At 34.8% G+C, this 25,748-nt stretch overlaps 1 protein-coding gene across 2 annotated transcripts in view; it reads left to right on the top strand.

The window, feature by feature from the left end:
- Positions 1 to 25,748, top strand: part of LOC135834575 (lachesin-like) — a 159,507-nt gene that overhangs the window by 99,550 nt on the left and 34,209 nt on the right. For both annotated transcript variants that reach the window (XM_065348492.1, XM_065348493.1), the window contains exons 4-6: positions 9,866 to 10,024; positions 18,984 to 19,112; positions 24,387 to 24,518. In XM_065348492.1, the coding sequence (XP_065204564.1) occupies positions 9,866 to 10,024; positions 18,984 to 19,112; positions 24,387 to 24,518 (420 nt within the window). The remainder of the gene's footprint in view (positions 1 to 9,865; positions 10,025 to 18,983; positions 19,113 to 24,386; positions 24,519 to 25,748) is intronic.

Genomic DNA, 25,748 nt, shown 5'->3' with positions numbered 1-25,748 from the left:
TTCATCAGAAGATCCCATCTAGAAAATTGAATATTTCAAAAAAAAACGTCAAAAGGTACATCTATAGAAATTTTTTCAGAATTTTAAATAATAGCTCCCATTTACAGCTCCATTTTTAAATTTGAACTTTCAATTTGAAAGTTCAACTTTCAACTTTTGAAAATTTCAAAATATTTGAAAAGTTTATAATGCAATGCCCTTTCGAACTGTGAAATCAGTTTTGATCAAAGTATCATAGCTTTGGAGTAATGCGCTGCTGAAGTTGAGTATTTTGAGACAATGTGAAAATAACTGAAGCCCCTCATCCACCCCCTGAGGGGGCTGGAACCAAACTGAATGAAGGTTTCTCACTTATTGGGTGGGTACACTTTGTACAAAAAATTTGAGTGAAATCGAAAGACATGACTTTCAAAATCGCATTTTTTTTTTTGGTCGATCGAATTGACATGGAATGATCCACCCCCTCCCCAGATCTCAAAAAAAATCATAATGGAAGGACTTGATGGCATTTTTAGTTCAAATTGATGTGGAATTAATCTAGTGTATTTACGGCAAACTGGTTATGCAATTTTATTAACACTAGCAAATTCAATGCATATTTTGGAGGCAACGGGTGTACTGATTTGTTGGGAAAAGAGGTATGTAGACCTCGAAACAATTGGAGTGAATATTTTTAAATTGTTGAGACTTTTTGAAAAAAAAAAATAATAAATAAAAAAATAACAAAAAGTCAAAATTAACATTTTAAAAATTTAGGAATTAGTTTTTTCTAAAAATCTTATTTGATACAAAAGCATAATTTTATTGGAATCATGATAAGTAGGTAGTTTTTTGTTTAATTCAAATTCAAATTGTATATTTGAGATACATGCGGCAGCAATGCTGCCATTATATCACGTTGAGCATTACATAATTGAAAACTGTAAAAAATTTTGATTACTTATCTACGTATAAGATACAATTTTCAGATTTAAATAAAATAAAAGACATGATTAAAACATAAAAAGATGAAGATTTGAAACTATAAAATTCAAGCAATTATTGATCAGAGTAGCCAAGATATTCCTCCAGGGTATAAAAAGCACTATTGATCAGCCATTCTTTGAGAGCAATTTGAAGTCTCAGATAAGTCGAATTTAAGATGCATTGTAATATGTACTTAAGTATTGAAAAAAATATGCGAAAATGAACAGAAAAATCAGTAAAACTTTCAATAAATTTTAGAGTAAGCACAAAGAAATTGTGTAAAAACATTGCACAATTGGAAAGAAAAATTGCTGAACACAGTTCCAATCTTGATGTTTGCACTCTGCTCCCAGTACAGGTTCTTGATTATTTGCAGGTCTTTGTCATCAATATTGTATTTTTTCAGGATCTCCAACATCTTCTAATGGTTGACACGATCAAATGCTTTCTCATAATCGACGAAGCAAGCAATGATTTCCCTGTTTGCATTCAGTGTTCTTTGAATGATCACTTTCAGTAGGGCACTAGGTATAGCTTCACTCAGGCGAAATCAGTCGACGATCTTTGGTGCAAAATGAATGATTTCAGCCAATCACAGCACAGCATAGCTGTCTGTCAAGTGACGTCACTGTGACATTTCATGAAATTCAATTGTTATTCTGCACCAAAGATGGCTGACCAATTTCACCCAAGTGAAGCTATAGTGCATCACTTTCAGCGGGGCAATTGCAACTTTCATCTCTTTTTTTGCAACAAAGCCATTATTGCTTTTCACTTAAGCTGAGTCCAGATGGTCCAATATATTTGACAAATCTGTATTTGATGATTTGAATGCCTGTCAGAGCGTCCACACGTTCAAATCTCTGAATGACAAGACTTCCAATTGTCTGCTGTGATAACGTGATAAGAGAGTGATTGTTGCAATTTTGAGTGATTTTCTTAATTTCCCATTCAAATTGATATTGTTTTTCATTTTTCCCAATGAATAATAAACTTTAATGATGTTAGGGATCTTTCTAATGTAATTTAAACACTCGGTGGTTATGGGAATCAACTGAATCAAGAAATGCGTGAGGAAAGTTGTCTGACAAAAGTTGAATTATTTCAGTATTAATTCTCAATTATTTCTCATTCAAAAAAAAAAAGAAGGTACTAACACATAAGCTATTCCAGAAAACGATTTTACTCATAAAATAATATAATTCTAATCTCAAACCACACTTCTACTGATTTTCTCATCAAAAGTTGAAAAATTATCAAGATAATGTTCTGCACAGACACAATGCGACTCATTTGATGGAAATATTGGATGATTTTCAGAATGGACTTGAAAATCATCAAATGAAGTTAATTGGTTTTCAAATCACTTCAAATTTATTTGATGAGTAATCAGTGTGTCCACACAATCCAATATATTTGACAAATCTAGAGATTTGTCAAATTTATTGGACTGTCTGCACGCAGCTTTAGATTTTCATATATCATTGTTTTCAATTCTGGCATTTATGTTGGAGAGTAGTAGCTTCAGTGTGTGCCTCATTAATGCAATGGTTCTATTCAGAGCATTTTTGCGAGTTGTTTTTTTTTTGGTATTGGTACAAAATTTACAGCTTTGACGTCCTTAGGCAGTGTTTAATCAAGTCTACTGGTATGAGATCTTCCCCCACTACTTTGTGGTTTCTGGCTCTCTTTGCTGCGTCCCTCAGCTCCAACATTTCAATTAGTGGTGCCTAGAGTTGGCGCGATTCAAATCGTGTGAAAGAATCGAGAAAGAATCCGATTCTCAGGATTCGAATATGATTCGAATTGCGGTTCCCCAAGTCAAAAGAATCGGGAAATGCAGGAATCTGTTTCCTTTTTATAGAGAATCGCACCTTCTCGATTCCCTGCGATTCCTTGCAGGTGTTATTCACGTGTTAAAACAGTAAAATGCGCTGTTTTTAATAGATTTTAGTGATGCATTTGCATTTTGTAGTTCGAGACTGATGACATTTTTTTAAAGGTTGGCTGTTATGTGAAAATATTGCGAATCAGTGATTCTATGCAGTGAAAGAATTGAGCAATGAAAGAATCGGATTCCCTTTAATGGAGAATCCTGTGATTCCCTGCTCGCAGCAATAAATGAAAGAATAGAACATGCAAAATGATCATAATACCTAGTTGGGAAAATTACTAATTTCATTTCAAATTCATTTTGTCAAGTCCTGAAGTTGAAAAAAATTAGTATTTGGGAATCGGAATCGGAGGGAATCGAGAACCGCTAAAGAATCGGATTTAGAACCGGATTTGCTTTGTGAAAGAATCAAGACTGGAGAATCGCGATTCTCCCATGTATGAGAATTGTAATTCAGGAAACCGATTCTGACCAACCGAGGAATCGCGCCACCTCTGGTGGTGCCTCCTCCCTGGATGAAACTTCCATTTGAGCCCGAAGTGTATCATCTCCATACAATGCTTGTATGTAGCTGATCCAGACCTCTTCAGTTTCTTGATTGTTAACACAGTACTTTCCATGTTTTCCTCACATATATGTGACCCCTCCTGACAAAATCGACAATCTAGATTAAAAAAAAGGTGTCCAAAATAATGACGTTTAAAATGAATCTTAAGGGTTAAAAGATCAGAATTTTGTAAAAAAATCATTTTTTGAAATTTTGTCAAAATGGTCAATTCTGTCAGGTGGGGTCACAAAATGCTATTCCACTTCTCCTTTTCTTGTGGGCAGCCATCATCTGCTTCACTTTGGTATGCATTTCTCTAGAGTTGTGCCTTTTCTCCAGATCGTCTATTTCTTAGCACTTCTCCTTTGAGGAGGTAGGTACCTAAATTTTACCAAATTTTTTCAGAAATTTTTGCATCAACTTTGATGTTTTTTTTTTAAAAAATGATTTTTGCTCATTTTGCTTGGTTTGTGGGATTTTTTGTCAATATTGAATAGGTAAATCCAAGTATTGCTTCGTCAATTTTCCCCCTTTTTAATGATTTTTTCAGCATTTTTTTTTTTTTTAAATTTGGACAACATTTATTAAAAATGTGTCCCAGATTATTTTAAAGCAATTTTAGCATAATGAACTCATTTCTTGATGAATTTTAGACAATTTTGTGTAGTATGAGTATGTAGCACAATTTTGATGATATAAGTCTTTTTTTTTGACAATTTCAGGTACTTGTTTTTTTTAAAAAAAAAAAAAAACATTTTCATTGTACCAATGTATCTACCTACTTCTTCTGTAGAACTTTTTTCAATATTCATTACTTCAATTTTTGTCATTTTCATCAGTGTGGTCAGAAAAATTTTAGAATTTCACTAATCTCGAACCCTTCTCATGTCATTCTTATCAACTTCAAAGTACCGAGTTCCGATTAGCCAAAATTAATGTCTAGAACTTTAATCAATTTTACCCTCCATACTTGAATTTTCCTCATAAGAATTAACAACAGTTCAAGCAATCACTTGTACCCAAACAAATAAATTATAACCAGTTAACATACCATAAACCATTCATTTTCAAGCACAAAACGCCTTCAATTCGCAAACCACACTGCTTATCCGATTCGGATGTACCAATATATGCACTATAATGCTCCCATAAGGCGCTATATGTGTAGGAATAAATGGCACACACAGTAGGTATAAGGTCACATTATGGAAAAATCCCGACATCCGGTCAACTAAAAGGATGCTAGCGATCGAATGAGTACGTAGACAGTATGCAAAAAAAAAAAAAAATAGCACCGAAGAGAATGAGGACCCAGCTCGAAAAATATGTCAACTGCATTCACGCTTGACGCTTGCTTTTGCACAACGACAACACGGGTGCCATGATTTATCGTATTTCAAAATGAACCTCAGCAATCTTGTATGTACATACGCGGCACACATCGCACACACACAAAGTAAAAGTACACTAAATTAATATGCGTTTGCATACTTAAGTTGGTTTACTCTTGAAATTGAATCTGATTGAATATTCACAAAGACGTACGTACGTATCTCACATGAAAGAGCCGCGCAGCTCCATCGCCAACCATTCTACCTATATAGTATTATAAGGTAGCTCTAAATTCAATTCGGATCCACTTAGCTTTGATTTCACGTTCATTTGCATGTTATTGTTCGAGCTACGAATATTTTTGTCTTTTCGCCTTGGTCTTCTGATGGCGACGACGACGTCGCGTGTGAAAACCCAAACTCAAGCCTGCGAACCGGCAAAGCCACTCGAATTTGTAAAATGCTTTTCGTGTATTTTTTTTACTTTCCAACAGCTAATTTAATCTCCTCTCGTGCCCTTTAGCATATAACCTACCTTCTACGAGTATTTAACCATTAATTCCGCCACTTCGCTCGGTCTCCTTATATTCCGCACCGAAATCCTTTATTTACCAACAGGTTGAATTGAACCCGTTAGCGTTACCGCCAAACAATCCCTTTCTACATCTCACACCCACCTTATCTGCCTATATATTATATGAGATGAAAAATTCCCTTCCGCTCGAGTGTACAACCTACAATGTTATGGTACATAATATGAAATTTCACAACATACAAACGTTGTACTATAAAATTTTACGACTGTTACGTCCAACAACGTAATATTGTGTTTTCCGCTCACACCCTTTGCACTCATGACCGAGTCAAAAATCCATACCTTTGTTCCCGTACAACCTATAGGTACCTTCTTCATATCGAAATGTCCTCCTAAAGTACGTCAATCGAATTTTTATGTTTCATTTTGCCATAGCGAATAAAGCTTAAAAATACCAATGTTCTTTTCTTTTCCTTTTTTTTGCTCCTCGAGTCGAATATGAATATAAACGTAATAAGCGAGCGAGGGCTTGATAAAACTCATTTGTAAGCAAATGCTCCGGAGTTTTCGTTGAACATCTCTGCATCCTATCTGCGTTCTGGTCTGCAATCGTACACGAAACGGTCTGCAGCTCGCTATTAGTCTTTATGGTTAGTTGAATTACTTGTGGACTTGGACATTGCGAAGAAAAAAGGAAGTTGAAAGGGGTACCTGGTCAAAAGTGTTTCTTGGAAGGTGTTTTTGAGAGCACAAAGGGCATGTTCCGAATTGAAGAATAAAAATTGAGTTGACTCGTGTGTGAACGAATTCGTCCAGGAACATGAATCGTTCGAGAACGACTGAATTACTTGGGAATGAAAAATGATGATAGGGTAGGTCTACTTACTACGGACAAGATGAAATGAATTTTTTAAAATCAATGTAAATTACAAGTGATTCGTTCGCGAACGATTTACTCTGAGGAGAAAAATCGTCCGCGAACGAGTGAGCCACTGAAGAATAAAACTAGGTGTAGAGGACAATAGTTGAAATGTGATAGTTTTAATCTCATCATTGAAAGTTACCATCAATTCGTTCGTGAACGATTTGCTCAGAAAGTCAGAATCGATAAATCATTCGAGAACGACCGAATCACTTCCAAATTTACAGGCAGTAAAATAGAACGGGGAAAAATTCGGTCTTTTCAAATGGATCGGTAAGTACTGAAGATGATTCGTTCGCGAACGAATCTCTCAGAAACAATAAATCATTCCAGAACGACTGAATCAGTCGGAAATCAAATCAGATAATACGCGACAATACGATACTAAAATAATATTCTTTAATCTCTCAATGCAAATAGCGAATGATTCGTTCGCGAACGATTTGCTCACAAGAGAAAAATCGTTCGCGAACGAATAAATAACTGAAAAATCAATTTAGACATAGATCATGCGATGAAGCCCGCTAATTTCAGTACAGACACAAGTCGTTCGCGAACGATTTGATAAAAATCAAAGAATCATTTGAGAACAACTGAATTACTTTTATATCAAATGCATCTACAATGAAAGAGAACGTGCCAAAATTTGAACTTTTCAAATCCATGATTCGAAATCAAAGATGATTCGTTCGCGAACGATTTGTTCACAAGAGAGAAATTTTTCATGAAAGAATAAATCACTGAAAAATGAATTTAGGCAAAGATCACAAGATGAAGCTCGCTAGTTTTAGTCTGATCATCAAAAACCACATTCAAGTCGTTCGCGAACGATTTGCTCAGAATCAATGAATCATTTGTGAACAGCGAAATCACTTTTAAATCAAATATAATGAAAGATGAGGTAGCAAAATTTGAACTTTTCGAGTTACATGACTCGGAATTGAAGATAATTCGTTCGCGAACGATTGCTCACAGAGAAGAATCGTTCGCGAACGAATAAATCACTGAAAAAATCAATATAGGCATAGATCAAGATCACATGATGGATCTGGCTTGATTTATAGTTCGATCATCAAAATCCAGACACAAGTCGTTCGCGAACGATTCGCGATCGAGTCACTTTACAAATCAATTCGTTCACGAATGATTCACCAAAAATTATGTAATTCGTTCGCGAACGATTCACTGAAAATTATTCAATTCGTTCACGAATGATTTACCAGAAATTATTCAGTTTTTTTGTGAATGATTCACCAAAAATTAAGTAAATGAATCGATTCGTTCGCAAATGAGCCAATTATACGAATCAATTCGTTCACGAATGATTCACCAAAAATTATTCAATTTGTTTGCAAATGATTCGCTGCAAAATCCAATTCGTTCGCGAAGGATTCACCAAAAATTATTCAATTTTTTCGTGAATAATTTACCAAAAATTGTGTAAATGAATCGATTCGTTCGCGAACGAGTCATTTATACAAATCGATTCGTTCGAGAACGAGTCACTTATACGAATCAATTCGTTCACGAATGATTTACCAAAATTTATGTGATTCGTTCGCGAACAAATGAACGATTCACCAAAAATTATTCAATTCGTTCTGGAATGATTCACTAGAAATTATTCAATTCGTTCGCAAACGATTCACGAAAAATGATTCAATTCGTTTGCAAATGATTCACTGCGAAATCCAATTCGTTCGCGAATGATTCACCAAAAATTATTCAATTTTTTCGTGAATAATTCACCAAAAATTGAGTAAATGAATCGATTCGTTCGCGAACGAGTCACTTATATGGATCATTTCGTTCATGAATGATTCATCAAAAATTATTCAATTCGTTCGCGAATGATTCACCTAGAAATCAAATAAATTTGTTCAATCACTAATCGATTGTAAATGATTCGATTCGATTCGTTTCGACTCTCACTTCTCTGAACTGAATATGATTCGTTCGCGTGAACGATTTGCTCACAAGAGAAGAATCGTTCGCGAACGAATGAATCACTGAAAAATCAACTTGGGCACAGATCACATAATAAAGCTCGATAATTTCAATCTTATTATCAAAAATCAGACTTGATTCGTTCGCGAACGATTTGCTCAGAATCAAAGAATCATTCGAGAACAACTGAATTGCTTTAAATAAAATATAATGACAAAAGACAAAGCGAAATCCGAACTTTTCAAATACATAATATAATCTGGTAGTGAAGATGATTAGTTCGCGAACGATTCGCTCACAAGAGAAAAATCGTTTGCGAACGAGTAAATCACTGAATAATAAATTAAGGTATCGATCTCATTGTGAATGCTCCGTAGTCTGAGTCCTGTCATCAAAACTCGATTCGTTCGCGAACGATTTAATCGGAATCGAAAAATCGTTCGAGAACAACTGAATCACTTTTAAATCAAAATATAATAAAAGAGGACGTGGCCAAATTTGAACTTTTCGAATCCATATTAAAGATGATTCGTTCGCGAACGATTCGCTCGCAAGAGGAAAATGATTTACAAACAAATAAATCACTGAAAAATCTAACCAGATCAAAGATCATACCTATTATAAAATTCGACTTTACAAATCTATCAACAAAGATTGGAGTTGATTTGTCTGCGAATGATTCACTCAGAAACAGCGAATCATTTGAGAACGATTGAATCACTTGAAAATCAATTCACATACTGGATACACTAGAAGGTACAAAACGAAGATTCCTTAAAATCAGGATCAATAAAATTGTGAATTATTCGTTCGCGAACCATTTGCTCATAGGAGAAAAATCGTTCGCGAACGAATGGATCACTGAAAAAAACTATTAGGATATCTGTGCCGAGATTAGATAACAAAACTTGACATTTTCAAAAAAATAAACTGAATTCATTCGCGAACGATTTACTCATAATCGACGATGAATCATTCGAAAACTACTCAGCACCTCCATCCTTTTACAATAAGTTCAGATATTTCGCTTCATACGTCAAACATTTCTCAAAATTCTGCTCAAAATTGGCAGTGTTTGCCAGTTCAAAAACTATATCAATATGAAATTTCGGCGTTATCGAGCTTGCAAATTTGTCTTATTCTCCGGTGCAATGAACTCAAAAAGTCCACAACTGTTCTCACTTCTCTTATAGTTTATTCCTTATGCTCCGATGTGTAGATGATCTCTCCTTGCAAAAGTTTTGCCTCTAAAACGTTGTGCAGCTTCGCAGCAGCTTTATCAAAATCATAATAAGTTATACGAACAAAAATACATATGAGATTTAGTAATAAAAAATGCAACAGTCGTAAAACGTGGAAGGCCTTTTTCCACCCCAGCTTTTGGGGTTGTTTTGAAATGATAGCTCGGGTAGGTAAGTCTACTCGTATGTGTATCGCTTACGAGGAAGTCAGCTAATTAATCTAGAGGATTTAATGGGTGCATTCAACAGCTTAAGTGGCGCTTTCAAGATACACATACCTACTCCATACCTACCTATAATAGATAAGAGTATCACAGACACAGCGTATGGATTTTTATTACTCGTATAGAAAGAGGGTCGAGTTGCCATATATGTTAACGTACATACTTTTTTCATCTTTAGTCCCAGATTTATGATTTTTTTTCTCTCTGTGCTGCTCATGTCTCTGACTCGAGTAACTTCTTATTTTGTTTTACACGCAGTTCCGCCGGACATTTTGGATTATCCGACCAGCACCGATATGGTGGTACGAGAGGGAAGTAATGTATCGTTGAGATGCGCCGCTTCGGGTTCGCCAGCGCCGAATATTACGTGGAAGAGAGAAAACGGCGAGATTATTCCTCTTGGGAATGGCGTTGAAGGTGAGTTTATTATAATAAGAACTAACCGTTTTATAAATAAAGGTCGACTTTATAATTCCTTATGGTATAATAAAGACCCTTTTAACTATACATACATTTCCTTCGTTACTAATAGTTTGTTATTGCGAGCATTATTACGCTTCGGTTGGCGCCTTTTCTCGCTTCATCTCGCTCTATATCTCGGTTCTCTTTCGAGCCATGTACATACCTATACGATCTAAGCATATACGACGCCGCCAAGCCAAAACGGTTCAATGTGTTCCGGTTTATTTGGTTGTTGGGCAAAATTTAAACATTATCAAATGCGAATCTTCATCGATTTATTGAGAAAGTATACCATATAGGCAGCTATATATTGAACTTACACCAAACTAAAGCTTTGTCTACCTACTGCTCTGCACTAATATGAAAGCTCGAGAGTAGGTATGGTGTAAATTTTTAAATCGTACGTAAGGTACTGGAGCACACGAGTCAAAGAGGCATACAAAAGAGGACAAGTGGAGGAGTGTTTTCCACATAATCAGGCATAAGAAATTTGCGATCGTTGTCGCCCATCAGACTATAACAGAGGTCCTGAGGAGAGAATGACTTCATAAACGTGAGCAGTAAATTAGATTAAACCTGAAATCCTTTCGTCGTTAACATCTACTTTACGGTGTATTTTTATATTTTGCGCTGCAACGTTAAATGTGTGTGGGTAGGTTGTATTTGCAGTTTTGCTGTAGACGTGATTACCAGACCAGTTATCCGGCTGCGTCATAATTTCTTCTTATAATATCGACCTGCTGTGAAGAAATGTTTGCGACGAATAACTTTATTTTTTATAAAATGAGAGAGTAAAAGAGAAATTGCCAGACGTGGGCTATTTTGGTGTGTTTTGATCCTGCTCTTTTTTCTTTAAATGACGAAAAAACAAGTCCTACGAGGGAGGTACCCCCAAAAAAGAACATTTTTGAATCTGATGAAACTGAATCGGAATAGCATTTAGAAAAACATCACCAGCCAAAATTTTGGGCTCTAAAACGCATCTCTGAATTTTTGGTAAATTTTTGATGATCAAATTTACTTATGCCAAAAAAATGAAAAATGGAAATCTTACCAAATGGGACAGAAGATTTGAAATTTGGTAACTACCCCATTTTTTACCTACCCCTCCCCTCCTCAATTGATTGGAAATGGATTTTAAATGCTTTGAGCAGCTCTGAAAGCCTTTATAAAATTTTTTAAAGTTGAATTGCCCAAAAAATTCAAATTTTCATCTATGAAATTGCTGGAGAAAAATCGATTTTGGAACATTAGAGAGTCACAAACTAGGAAATTATTTCACTTTTTGAAAATTTGGAATTTACAAAATATCACTGGAGGCTCCAGAAAGGAACTTTTAAAAATCTGCTGGAGGCTTCAGGACTGCTCAAAAAGCATCGAATCTGTTTCCAATCAATTTGGAGGACCGAAAGTAAGGCACATACCAAATTATAAGTTTCTATGTCAATTTGGTGAAATTCTGTTTTTTTTGGCCTTTGTACATTTTTGGTTTTCAAAAAATTCATCAAAAATACTCTTGGCTTGTAAAATTTTGGCTGGATATTTGAAAGCTCTTTTGATTTAGCTGTGTCCGATTTATGAATGTTTTCACCAATTGAGATGTTTCCCTGGTTAGAAATATTTGCCATTCCTCCGGATAAAAAGAAAGAAGGTTCATGTAACAGAAATTTTTTCAAATTGGACCATGAAAAATATTGAAAAGGGCATTCGAAAACACATCCAAAGGCTAATTTTCATTTTTTTTTTGATGAATTTTCTATAAAAGGGTAATTCACATTACATAAAGTGTGCCCATTCCATTTTTAATGAAAAGATCAAAACTTTATCAAAATAGAAAATAAATATGAAACCAAGTGGGTAGGTAATATTCTAATACCAAGCTTACCTTCAAAAATTTACTTGAAGCTCCAGAATACGTATCTCAAAAGAGCCAGCAATATATTTTGACGCTCAAAGATGATACCTCATTCATATCTTTACGTCAATATGTTTGCGAACCTTAAATTTTACAATTTTTTGGGGCGGGAGGGGAGGGAAGACCTCAAGAGAAAATTTTGAATTTGAATCAATTTGAAAATTTATGTGCTTAAATTGACTGTAAGGGTCGCTAGGACAGCGAATAAATCCTGAATTCAACTTTGTCTTTCTGCAAGAGTATTTTCCCAAAATTCTGCTGAAGGCCCCACAACAGCCCCAAAGAGCCACCTATTGCATTTTTAAAAAAGGCTCAAATGAAATCTAGCTTTAAAAGAGAGTCAATTTCAATTTATGGGAGATTTTTTTTGAGAAATTTTTTCAAAATTGCCATATCCACAAATCTGCTGAAGGTTCCAGAATACTTATAACAAACTGAAAATGGCTACTTAATGATTTAGAAGGTCAAAAGTGGGGTGAAAATTGCATTTCATCCTTTTATGTTCATGTGCTTGTGATCAAAAAATTTAATTTTTTTCTTTTTTGAGGGGGGGGGGTGAGAATAATGGATGGAGAAAGTTTTAGACTAGAATCGACAGTGACAGAATTTGGAAATTTTTTCTCAAATTGATCACGGGTGGTCACGAGGACAAAGAGTTCTAATTGCGATATAGCTCTACTAATTCTTCCAAATCTTTTGGAGGCTCTATAATAGCTCAAAAATTCCCTTTATTGGATTTGAAGGTGTCCATCTATCAACCTAATCGGACGAAAATGTCACAAGAACATCGAATCCTGGTTTATAAGAGCTGAATTTCATTTTTGGCCCATCTAAAGACAATTTTTCCAAAACTAGGAAATCCAAAAAGCTGTGGGAAGCTTCAAAACAGCTCAAAAAATACTGTGATTTTAGGAAAAAATGTTGGATTTGAAAACAGAATCTGAAAATTTATTGATCAAAAAAGTCACAAGGACAGTATTAGATCTGATACGAGTTTAGAGGCGCTGAATTTCATTTGTTGATCTTTTTCAAGAACATTTTTTCCAAAACTGGAAACCAAATTCTAGTTCAATTTCACAATTTAATCAAATTTTGTTTTTTGTTCTTTTAAAAATTTTTTTATTGAAGAATTCAACAAAATCGAGACGTAGAATTCAGCATCTGAAATGTGGCTGCAAGGTGCATTTTTGGATATTTTTTCAATATTAATTTTTAATTTGGTTCAAAGTTTTTGTTAGATTTTAAACCTTCTCCTCACCAGTTTTCTACTTTTGTTAGGATGGGCTTTTTTAAATATCAAGCAAAAACGACACTTCAACACACTCAAATTTTTTCCAAATTCAAAATAATTGTCGTAAAAATTCCTTCGAGGATCACTTTTCTTAAGAAACTGGAATAAATAATCTCAAAGTGAAAGCAAACAAATCGTAAAATTGAATTCAAGAACCATCCTAAATAAAGCAGGAAAAGAAACCAACGAGTAGAAAAAAGGTACCTACCTAGACCAGTAACAGAGCTTTTGTTTCCAAAACTAGCATCGAGTAGGTACTGTAGTAGTAGATACAGCAACGTAAAGCTTATTTACATCGACGATGATATTGATGAGACGAAACGATGCCAAAATTTCGCAAAGAGAAATCAATCTCCTGCGATACTGGTTAGATAATTGAACAAAACGGAAAACAATGTAAATTGCACCCTTTCTCTGGCTGGCTGTGGCTCTAACTCGTACCTACCTACGTGATAATAAACACCAAATATTAACCGTTCAATAGTCTCGTCTAAATCGACGACATCGTACATCGTTGGTGCGTTGTCGGATATAAATACAACAAGCGTTTGATAAACGAGGACAGCAACGAAATGTGTACGGTACTTATAACGAAAGGTTTAGGTAGGTAACTGGGGAGAGGTAAGCATGTATATGTGTAGTACATCGACATAATGTATGGGAATTGGATATGTTTTGTGTACAGCATAATGTTGGTAATCTAGGCGAAATACTCCAACAGTGTACTCCAGAGTCGACGTGTTTTCCAAATACGAGTACATCGCCACGTACACGTGTCCCTAGACTCGAAAATTTCACCGTCTGATAAATGATACAACGTGTACTTACCAGACGATGCTTTGATTTATACTTTTTACCTACTCGTGTATTTAGGAACTTGTGCTCTAAATTGGTGTCATTTGAGGTGTGATTTGATGTAATTGGTTCAAAAGAGGGTAATTTCCTTAATCCATTTTCCATAATTTTCGAGCTATAATCTGGAGACTTCAGCAAGTGTTGACCTTTTTTCTCGTTCATTGGATTTTTTTTTAGAAAGCACTGTGATCGATAAGCTAAAAATTTGACAACAAAAAAGTTTCAAAATCACGGATGAGGGAGGGGGGGAGGGTCGACTCCAGCTCAACAAATAATTTCAACATTTCTATCTCATGATGTACCGTTTCATTTTTTTGTCATATTCAAAAATTCAAAATTCGAATAAAATCTAAAAATCAACTTTGACAGTTTTAAAAGTAACCCTGCTGGGGTGTAAATCATACCTTTCCGCACCCTTTCGGTGAATTAAATGATTTTTATGTTGAAATTAGCAGTTAAATTCATGCTGATGTTTGCTCAAAGTTCATTTAGATAAATTCTAAAGGAATCTGGAATTTTCAAAATATTTCTGGAGCCCCCAACAGCCAATCTACGTAGCATAAAGTGTTACGAATAGTAAAAACGTCAGCTTTCCAAAATTTTCTTGAAGTTCCAGAACTGCTCAAAATGGTTCAAAACTGTTTTAAATCAATTTGGCAGGACCACAATTGGAACACTTTTCAGTTTTAGCTTTTCAACTCAATTAGGTACCTACTTAAGTAAAATTTTGGCCCAGTTTAGTTTTAAAAAATTCCCCACAATTCTAGAAATTGACTTCAGTGGGCACTTGAAATTTCGGTTCGGTAGTTAGGGTGATTTTATGCCCTTTTTGATGTTTTTTTGTTTGAATCCAAAATTTTTTTGATATTCAAATAGGTATTTTCCTCTTTATAATTGGGTGTTCGATGTGTTTTGAGCACCATTGAATGCAGGTGAAATAATGGAATTATGACGAGGAGTATCCTAACCAGCTAAAACATTTTGGAGATCGAAATAGGATTTCAAAATACCCCATCATGTCAAATTTTCAAATGCTAAAAAATAGATTTTTCGTTTTTCCCAAAATTTTTAAAAATTTTCACATTCGTAGTAAGATTGGAAAAAATTAAATTTCTCCAAACGCTAGATTTTTGGTCTCCTGAGTCGATTGGTGAAGATTTTGAACAGTTCTGAAGCTTCTGGTGGATTTTTGGTTCCAACTCGACTCTTTTAAAATTATTCTTTTTGGAAAAGAATCAAACTCCAGATCAATGAATCTTTAAACGAACGTATTCGATTCTTTTTCAATTATTTTTTAACACCTCGTACTTGTGAAGGCACAGTTGCATGGGACTCAAATAAGATTTTAGAGAACTGGAGATTGTATTGCAGCAAGCTATATCAAAGTGAACTACAGAACCCAAACAACAATGAAATACCAGAAATTGAAGTGGACAGTGTAGAAGAGCTGGAAATCTTACTTGATGGAGTAAGAGATGCCATCAAGGCGTTGAGAAAACGCGAAGCACCTTGCCTGGATGTGACAATATCAAGAATTCCACATGCCAGTAAAGTGATGCTCCAAATAATCAACAGCAGGATCAAGGCATACTTGCATAGGCAGATTCCACCTGAACAGGCAGGTTTTATGCCTGGAAGAGGTACAAGAGAGCAGATTTTGAACATCAGACAAATAATCGAAAAATTCCATGAATTCAATATCCCTGTGGTACCATGCTTTGTTTACTATGCGAAGGCCTTTGACTGTGTCAATTGGACAAAGCTATATGAGATACTACGCAAGATGAGAGTTCCAGAGCACCTAATTGAGCTGATCAAATCGCTGTATGACAAGAATGAGATGGTAGTGAGAGTAGGTGGAGAAGAGTTGAACCCATTTCAGTTAGAATAGAGAGTAAGGCAGGGCTGCATACTCTGACCTCTGCTGTTCAGCATCTATGGCAAGTATATCATGCGAAAAGCCTTGGAGAACTGGGAAGGTGGCATCAAGATAGGGGGAAGAAGAATCTCCAATCTCTGTTACGCTGATGACACCACCTTAATAGCCACAAGTGAAGAGGAACTGGCAGAACTGATTAAGCGGGTCAGGATGGTCAGTGAGGACATGGGACTCCTCATAAATGTGGGAAAACCAAGGTCATGGTATTGTTGTTGATAGAGCTGGATACTTACCAGAATCTGAAGCCCTGAATGAATTTAAAAAAGTGGACTCACTTATTTATTTGGGTTCACTTGTGGATGCTGATGGAGGATCAGCCGAGGAAATTAGAAGAAGAATAGCTCTTGGAAAAGAAGTGATGTCTGGGTTGAGAAAAATCACTACCAACTAGAAAATCTCCATAAAAACGAGGAAGAGACTAATCAGGACGCTAGTTTTTCCAGTTTTCTTATATGGAGCGGAGACCTGGACATTGAAGCAAGATAATCGAAGAAGAATTCATGCCTTTGAAATGTGGGTATGGCACAGAATGTTGAAGATACCATACAGGGGGCACCAAACAATAATGCATCAATTGTACAACTGCGTGAACCAACCAGGCTAAATAAAATATGTGAAACAAGGGTAATGAGTTATTTTGGACACATAGCCAGACGAGGACCAGAAAACATCAAAAAAGGAATTCTTTTTGGCAAGGTCCCCAGGACCCGAGGCAGAGGAAGATCTCCAACATGCTGCACTGATACAGTCCGGAAAATGATTGGCTCGGTTGCGAATGTGGCCCACTGTAGCTCAAGACAAAGAGGAGTGGCGGTCGTTATTGGGGGCACACTAGTCGCTTGCGACTATGACGTTGATGATGATGACTTCCTTTTTTTGGAAACTTTGACATCTTGCAACGAAAAATTTCCATTTCACAATAACATTAGAATGAAATAGGATCAAATATTGGAACGATTTTTGATTTTAAAAAATGTTCATTTTTTGATCACTTTTACTTATTATTACATTGCATTTTTGGAACTTGATTATAAAAATTTAGTGATTTCCAAATCTCATTTTGGCTTCAAAATTATTCAAAGTGGTAAAAAAATATTTAATCTGATTTTTAAATTTCTCAAATAAAAATTCTCAAAGATATGACCTCATGTGACGAGCTCTCAAAGTTTCTGAAAAAAGGGAACTGAAATGTGCGTCGACAACGTACTTTTGGAACTTGGAGTTGCCTGTGAGATGGAGTTAAAAAACAACTCTTTGCCTAACCCTTATTAGGTACATTTTTTTTCCACAACTTGAAAATCCAAAAATTTGCTACAGGCTCCAGAACGCTTCAAAACTTTTACTAATCAACTCTGGAGATCAAAAATAGGACACAAACCAAAGTTTAGCTTTCAAGGGCAATTTTGTTAGATTTTGATTTTTTTTCTAAGGCCAGAAGAATTTTCAAAAATTCTCCAAAAATTGAAAAATGAATTTCAGCACCTGAAATTTTGGTTAGGAGTGTACTATGGGGTCGTCTACCAATCCCTCCTGGCTGAGTTCAACCTCAAGAGAATCCTTAACATGTTGCATATAGGAGCAGTCACCCTATAAACAATGCAATCATTTTGCATGGAATAAATCGTAATCCATAGTTCACAAAATAAAGGCTAAAAAGCGTAAAAACAGCTTATTATGACAAATTACCCTGATCCTAATTAGCTCATTCTGTGATTTCGAATCTGATTAAAGAAAAACGAAAAAAAGCACCAACTAAGCAAAACTCATTTTGGACAGAAAAAGAGCGAAAAAAATTCAATCAAGTACATACTCATATGGCAAGCAACATATAAACCGAGCTCGCTTACAGGGCGAATTTTTGAAAAAAAAAGCAGCAAAAGCGAAAGCAAACGTAAAAGCTAAAAAAAAAAAAAACCGTACACACATAACAAGAAAAAGGGCAGGAAATAAAAAGATTTATGAACGTTATGTATTCTACATAAAAATTAAAAATCTCTTTATACTTTATTTAAAAGAGTTTGTGTTTACGAGAGTGAGGGGTAGATTAGAGGTAAAGCTCTCATGGAAAATAAATGAGTTTCCTGGAGAGAATCGGCGGCAGGCAGGGATGGAAGAAAGGGTCGCGTAAGCATTTCCAGCCTGGTCAGTGCAGGAAGTTTCGCATACGGCATATTAATAGTGTAATGGTATATCTATATATATGCATCGTCATCGTCGTCGTAGTACTGTGCTCTCACACTCTCACGCACACGTATGAGGAGGATATAGGGATGAGCATATGTAACTTACAATAGTATATAGTGTATAGCGTAAAATAAAATAGACGTATAAAATAATAACTGACAGCGTCCAGGCTATGCTGCTCTTTCGGTTGTGTGCAAAAAAAAAAAAAAAATACCTCTAAGCTAAAAAGTCCTTATGTATTATAAAAATGTAAAACAAAAAATTTCGGATTATGTGGATGGGTTCGCCGCATACCTGCTCGTTGTATTCCCCCTGTTTGAATTTCTAGACACTTGAATATTATTGTTCGCCTCTGTCAACTTTACTTTTGGCAATTATTGAATTCCACGTGTAAAATAGGTTTTGACGGTGATGTGTGAGAGCTGAGGCAGCGAGAAAATGTACATATTAGAAGGACGATATGGAGGTTCACCATCAACAACCGTCGCATTGCGGTATGCATCGATGTGATTGATTCATTTATAGCTGCGAATTACGATAAATAAAAAGTATATAATTTAAGCATATTAGGTACACCGGTAGATAGGTAAGTACATATAACGAATGTGATTATACACCGTATAGGTAATGGCATCTGTGGGTATTAAAATAACATGTAGTTTTGCAGGTAGATGAACGCGAACCGTGTAGATATTTATGGTTAATCAATTATTCTTCATTATGTTTGCAGTTATGAGCGCCGAAGGTTCTGTATTAAATATAACCAGAGTGAATCGTATGCATATGGGACCATACTTATGTATAGCGTCGAACGGAGTTCCTCCTTCAGTTAGCAAAAGGATTATGCTAATAGTAAATTGTAAGTAATTATTTTTAAATCTCGTATTATCTATGGTTAATAGCTTAGGTACACGTAAGGCGAGGCTTTGCCATCATTACAAGTAAATCGAGCCCATACTGAGAGATGAGCTGCGTTCGAGAGTGCAGTTTATAATCGAGCAACGTTATAAGAACTCGATATTCATTTATTATAAACGTGATTTTCATTATATAAGACTATTCGTCCCAACATTGCACAAAAAAGGGTATACTGCGAGTCCTCGAATCCTTAACTCATATAAAGCATGTTAGCTGGTGCACTAAATATCCCCTGTTTTATTAATGAATAGACCATGCTTAGTGCATATTAGAATGAGATTCGTTTTAGGGTATGTTTTGGTCGTGAAAGATGACTAGGGGATGGTTGCGTTCTCATCCCCTTTTTTTCTCATAAGTACTCCAAGACCTAATTACAAATCTTACTGTCTTGTAGCGTTTGAAGGGTATCACCTCGTCTCTCGTGGAGTTATTTTCGGTATCTAATTTTTTCCCAAATTGATACGATGGGGTGGTTATACAATAAAGACATTAACAACCCCTATTCTTCTATGTGTCTTTGGTTTGAAAAGTGACTGGTGAATGTGTGACCTGTATTATGCGGATTTCGATTCGGGCGATGGTATGTCGAATAAGGGAAATGTGATTTGGAAATCTGGGCTGATAATGGTCGGAAGTAATTTCCAACTTAGAATCATGTGACGGAAATGCGAGAATGAGATTGGCCTTCAAAATGTGTGAACAATAAAATTCTATCAAGGTGATATGAGGTGGGAGGGAAAGAGGTTATTCAGAGTTACAGTGATGCTGCAACAATTATTCAAAATTTTAAATTGCCCATTCATCTATTTTTTTAGCCTTTTCAATGCTCGTAAAATTTTCAAAATTGATGTACACATTTGAAAACCCTCAAATTAACGAATTACGTCAGAAATTCTTTTTTTTGGGGGGGGGCTCAGATTTGATAATTTTACTGAACTTTTCACGTCGTTTGAGATACAAATAAATCCATTATCGTTTCAGAGATCCGTCCTGTGTAAGATGAAAACTATTCGTCATGGTTCGCTTTTCATGCACAGTAATTGAAATCATATGCAGTGACAAAATGTATCTATAAAAACGACTGAAATGGAAATAGATGTTGCTTCAACGATTTTAAGGGAATTTTACTTTTCCACTTCTCTCTCCTTCCAGTTTGCTCCAGTTATAGTTATGTATCTGATGTAAAAAACGCAAAACTCCAAAATTCCCATCTAAAATGGACCAAAAAAAAATTCAAATAATTTTTATTACTGAGAAAGGGTAAAAAAAAAATATTCTCAACCTGCAAATCAAATCGTGATTTTCAAACCCATAAAAATGGGTAAGTAATTGAATTTGAAATTTTTTTGAGTTACCTATTCACTTTGATCTTTTATTTTTTCCACTCTGGTCAAAAAAAAAATTAATCATGGTGTTCGAATTAATTTATTTATTTTTGCTTTCATTTCAAATTTTCAAATTCTAGAAAAAGAGAAAAATGGATCGACGAGTTTGGATTTATTTCAGTGTAAAACTGAGAAATAAACCGGCTCAACATTGTTACTAAAATATGTATGAGCTCGAACGAAAAAATTCCAAACAGGTACCGGAATATTTCCAGACAAATCTCCTCATTCCGTTATTACTGGCTGCTGGGTGAAAATTTTCACATTTTTTTTCTCTCACTCTCTTAATTCAATTTATCCAATATCTTGTACCTAATTGTTTTCCATTCGTTTTTCTACTTTTATGTGAGAAAAAAATTCGCCATCTTGGGAACTTCTTATCCAAATCTGAGGACCCCTCTGTAAGGTTCCCCGAACCTCGCTTGTTTCAATTCGTGTAGTCCAACTCAAAGATCGAGCTTTGCCACTCTTCCTCGCACTCTATGGTAGGAAATTTTGAGCTCAAACGCGGTCGCATGTTTGTTGGTGCCCTAAGTTTTTATTTGTTTTCTTGACAATGTTGTAGAATTTAAGAAAATTTGAAATTTTGATGGAATATTTCATAATAAATTATGCATACTTATTCTGTGAAAAAAATTATGATTAATCGCTACACTTCTATAAACTTTATGATAAAAATGACCCTTTGAAAATTTCAAATCGCGACAAATCTGTGAAAAATCAATAAATTTTTTTTTTTTTTTGAATCTCATGGGTTCCCTTGGCCTTCAGAATCACATTCTAGAAAACACTAACTTTCTATTCCAAAGTACCTAGGTGAAAAATGAAAAATTCACCATAAAATCACATTTTGTCCCCCATTTTCAAAACAACTGCGCAAGAGGTAGAAATTTTGTTCTCACTACAGTTGACTTTTTCTACACAGGTTTGTTTGAAAAACAATTTTTAAAGACTTTCATTTTTCTTCCTAAAGAGGAAAGAGAAAGTTCCATCATAAAAGAAGATGAGACTTCGATATCTGAGTGAAAAATCCAACAAAATCATTAAACTTTCGAGCACCAAAAAGTCACTATATGGTACTGGCTTATTTAATCGTCCAAAGTATTTGAAGAGGGATTTAGTAATTTTTACACTTTGAGAATTCTTGCGAAATTGCCAAAGTTTTGAGTCTTTGATCTCAAGAGTGCCAAATCTTGAGGGGAAATCTATTTGCAATAATTTGAAAAAGATACAAAGACTGGTTGGTAATTAAAATTATAAAAGCTCGAAATTCAACTTTAGAGGGGGGCAAAACTCAACTTTTCTGGTTAAAGAGGTACAAAATTCAAGAACTGTAGCTTGAAAATGAAAAAAATTACAGCGATGACATTTCCACTTCCCCTTTTCATTAATAGATAGGTAACACGAATTTTCAAAATGAGATTTCAACCTGAAAATTTGAAGCCATTAACAAGAGTTCGAATATTGGTTTATTTCTCAATCTGACTCTTCTTACCCCCCCCCCCCTTCGGCCTTTCCATAAAATATGACAAACTCTCAATAATGACTTTGCGGCACTGTTTCATACTATTGAAAACTTGGAAAAAAGTTGTTGATCAATTCAGAAAAAAATTTTATAAATTCTGGTCACATTTGAGTAGAGATGTGCCCGTTTCAGAAAAGTAATTTTTGGTGAAATTAAAAGTGAAAAGTTCATTGAAAAGTGTGAAAAGTAAATCGTGTGAGTCTCATTTTAATGCTCTCTGCAAAAGAGCCTCAAATTGATGTATTTTTTGCCTAGATATCTAAAACACACAAAAAAAACGAAATCATTTTTTTCTACCTGAATAATCAAATAGTGGTAGTTTTGAGCATTTCTAGAGTCTCTAACATTTTTGGGCTTTTCAGTTTTGAAAAAAATTATTGAAAAATATCAAAATAGAGTGCTGAATTGCGAAGGTTAAGGAGTGGAGGGAGTGAAACTTGATATTTGACTTCATCAATGAGGTCAGTGATCTTTGATGAGTAAATTGATTGGTCACTCGCTCTTTTTTTTTAGTGAAAACTGAAAAGTGAAGTGAAAAGTAGTAACTTTTTCTTTTCAACTTTTCATTGAAAGAAAAGTACTTTTCACTTTCCACTTTTCAGACTGCACATCTCTACATTTTTGAGCTTTTAATAATTTCGAAGAAATATATTTTCAAGTTTTAAGAAATCGTAATAGAATCTCCAAGGAAAGTTTTAAATCATGTATGATATGTTTTTTGCTCAAGTTGTTTGCTCAATGCTTGGTATTCCAAATAAAAATAAAAGCCTGACATCATGACATGATAATCTATCATCAAACCATTTTAAAATTGAAATTCAACCTGCTTCAATTTGAATAAAATTTCAGAAATTGGTGATGGACTTCCGAAGTTTTTGAAAGTCGATGACATAATGTAAAGAATTCTTCATAATTTTTATCAAGCTCTTAAAAGTTGGACACGAAATTGGGAAATCAAATTTTTTAAAGTTTTCGAATTAACGAGTGACATAATATGAAAAATTCAATAATTTTTTTCCAAGTTTTCAAAAGTCAGCGTGACGCGGATCAGCGTTACTCAAATTTTTGGAAAGACCCTCAGGCAAGTATCATCATGCCAAAAAATGTCCTCAAATTCTTAATATTTTGCCAGACTTTTCAAGGTTTGGAAAAAATTGCGACAATAATTGTCAAATTCTTCAGCACTTGAAAAAAATACTGCAGAGTTTCTTTCTGCAATGGCATTTCATACTTACCTAATAGAATTTTTTACCAAAAAACATACCTAGGTATCCATTATTTTAAAGTTTCGTTGGAAAGGAGACTGGAGATTCCATTTTTTGATGAAATTCTTCTTCAATGTCCCTCCAGCCACTCACCTTTCAATTTTTTTTATTCAAGGGCAAATAAATTATAATATTTGTTGGTCTTTGTGGGGGGGGGTGTTTGGCGTCTCCACAACTTCCTTTCTCAAAAAAGCGAGGAATAAGAGAAGCATCATGGGAATTAACTCAAAAAATGAATAGATAGATAAGCATTCGAATTATGCATCCTCGATTCAGTGAGAATTCACAACGTCACTCCAACTTTCACACATTTTTCGATTTTTGTTTCAAATTGGGTGACATGTAGGAAAATTGAAGAATCTTATCTATGAATTTTTTATTTAGTGTCCACCAAAATCCTACAAATGAGGTGCCAGACATTCTTTCTAATATTTTGTACTTTTTGACCCTATTCATGATCACTGAGGTAAGGTGGAAAGGGTTCAGATAGATCAGATCGAAAAATGAGTCAATATTGACACTCGGTACCATCAAGCTATTGACCATAAATTGGTATGCAAAAAAAAAAAAAAATTGGAACTTGAACTCAAATTATGTGGTTTGAGCCACTATTGGAGCTTTGACATTTTCACTATTTTTTTTTTTTTTTTTTACAAAGAAGATGAAACAGTATCAGATTTTCAAATTCTGTCCTTACCATGTAAAGTTGAGCTTTCATTTTGAAAAATCTAAATTTGAGCATTTCAAATTTCAATTTCAGGTTTTGACTTTTTCATTGATTTTCTTAAAAAATCTGCAAAGCTCAATTAATCTTATGATAAGAGCCTTCAAACTTTGGTAGGTAGTTCTTAAAAAATCACAAATGTGCGAAGATTACGATCTACGAAACTCACCCTCCATGGCCTCCAATTCCCCAGAATTCGTGGACAGAAAACAAAGTTTTTTCCACCTAGTGTGGATTTCCCCTCTGATTAAAATGATCCCAGTAAAATTCCTTGTATTTCAACAATTATTCACATGCTTGAAAATTATTTTTACAGTCCCTCCAATGATATGGATCCAAAACCAGCTAATAGGAGCTTACGAAGGACAACAGCTAACGTTGGAATGCCATTCAGAAGCATACCCAAGGTCAATTAATTATTGGGCAAAAGGAGAAGCTATCGCTCATGGTAAGTTTCACCGTGTAATATTATTCTTCTATAAGTAATTATGTTTTTTTTTCTTTATCAATCATAGTGATGATAATATCTACCTATACTTACTCCAAAAAACTTCTCACAGTCACACCCCCTTTTCCCATTCTAGTTTATTAATAACTTTACATAAAATATAAATAACTACGAAATGAACTTTGATCAATGGAAAATTCTTTTCATAAATGCCCTTCTTATTGGGGAAAAAAACAGGACACATTCGCAAAGTTTAATTTCAGTTCAGGAAAAAACGATCGAACAAATTCCAAAGCATCAAACTGCTCCACGAAATCGAATTAATGAGGCGAATCTCGAACGAGAAAATTTCGCCTTTATATTGTTACCTGCTCTCCCCCTGCATCGAGTTCTTCTTCTTCGTCTTCAAAAAAGACGCGACGAGATGATTCAGTAAGCCGTGAAATATTTCCTATTCTTGTCACTGGCAATTACAGAAATCAAGAAAGCGCTATATCCGCAGCGAGTGGGGTATTTTCATACAGCGCAGGTGTTTTTATCGGAGATAGAATTCGCCTCTGGTAAAGTGATTTGATATTTTGGCGTATGAGGATCTCGTATAGCTGCAATTTTTCACGACGTATCAAAAATTGATTGGTTAAAAGGTAATTTATTTAATGGATGTTCAAAGAGAGTACAAAAACCAACAAAGAGATGAAATTTTCCACACATAGGTAACTATACCTTACCATCAGAATCAGGAAATCTTTGCGCAGTAATTACTCGATTATTTGCTCGTACGAGTGTGAAATGAAGGCAAACCAAAAGGTCATCGAATAATGCATAACTTAATCGTACGATAGCACACCGGTGGTAGGTTTTTTTTTCGCTTGGAAATAGCTTTAATAATTATCATTCGGAGACATCGGTATCCTCGAAGGGTTATAAGGCGTATGCCACATCGAACCAAGTTTTTCTCTCTTTTTGAAACGAATCCATCATCCGTTTTAATTTTTTTGAGTTTTTATTTTTTTCCTTTTCTATTTTTTTTTCTCCAAATGTTAGCTAAGCTTACAATTTATTATGACGGATAGGTAAGTTATAAAAAGAATAAGCTGCAGAAATTCAAGAAAAGATTAATATCCGTCATAATGTAGAAAAAGAGAGTATCATTCATTTTATAAGATGATAATAAATATGACAGTTTGTTTTATAATTGGATTATCGACTTTCTAGAAAATAAATTATCGC

This window comes from Planococcus citri, chromosome 2 (assembly GCF_950023065.1).
Source record: "Planococcus citri chromosome 2, ihPlaCitr1.1, whole genome shotgun sequence".
NCBI classification, from domain to species: domain Eukaryota; kingdom Metazoa; phylum Arthropoda; class Insecta; order Hemiptera; family Pseudococcidae; genus Planococcus; species Planococcus citri.
This window is presented reverse-complemented; position numbering and strand designations above follow the sequence as displayed.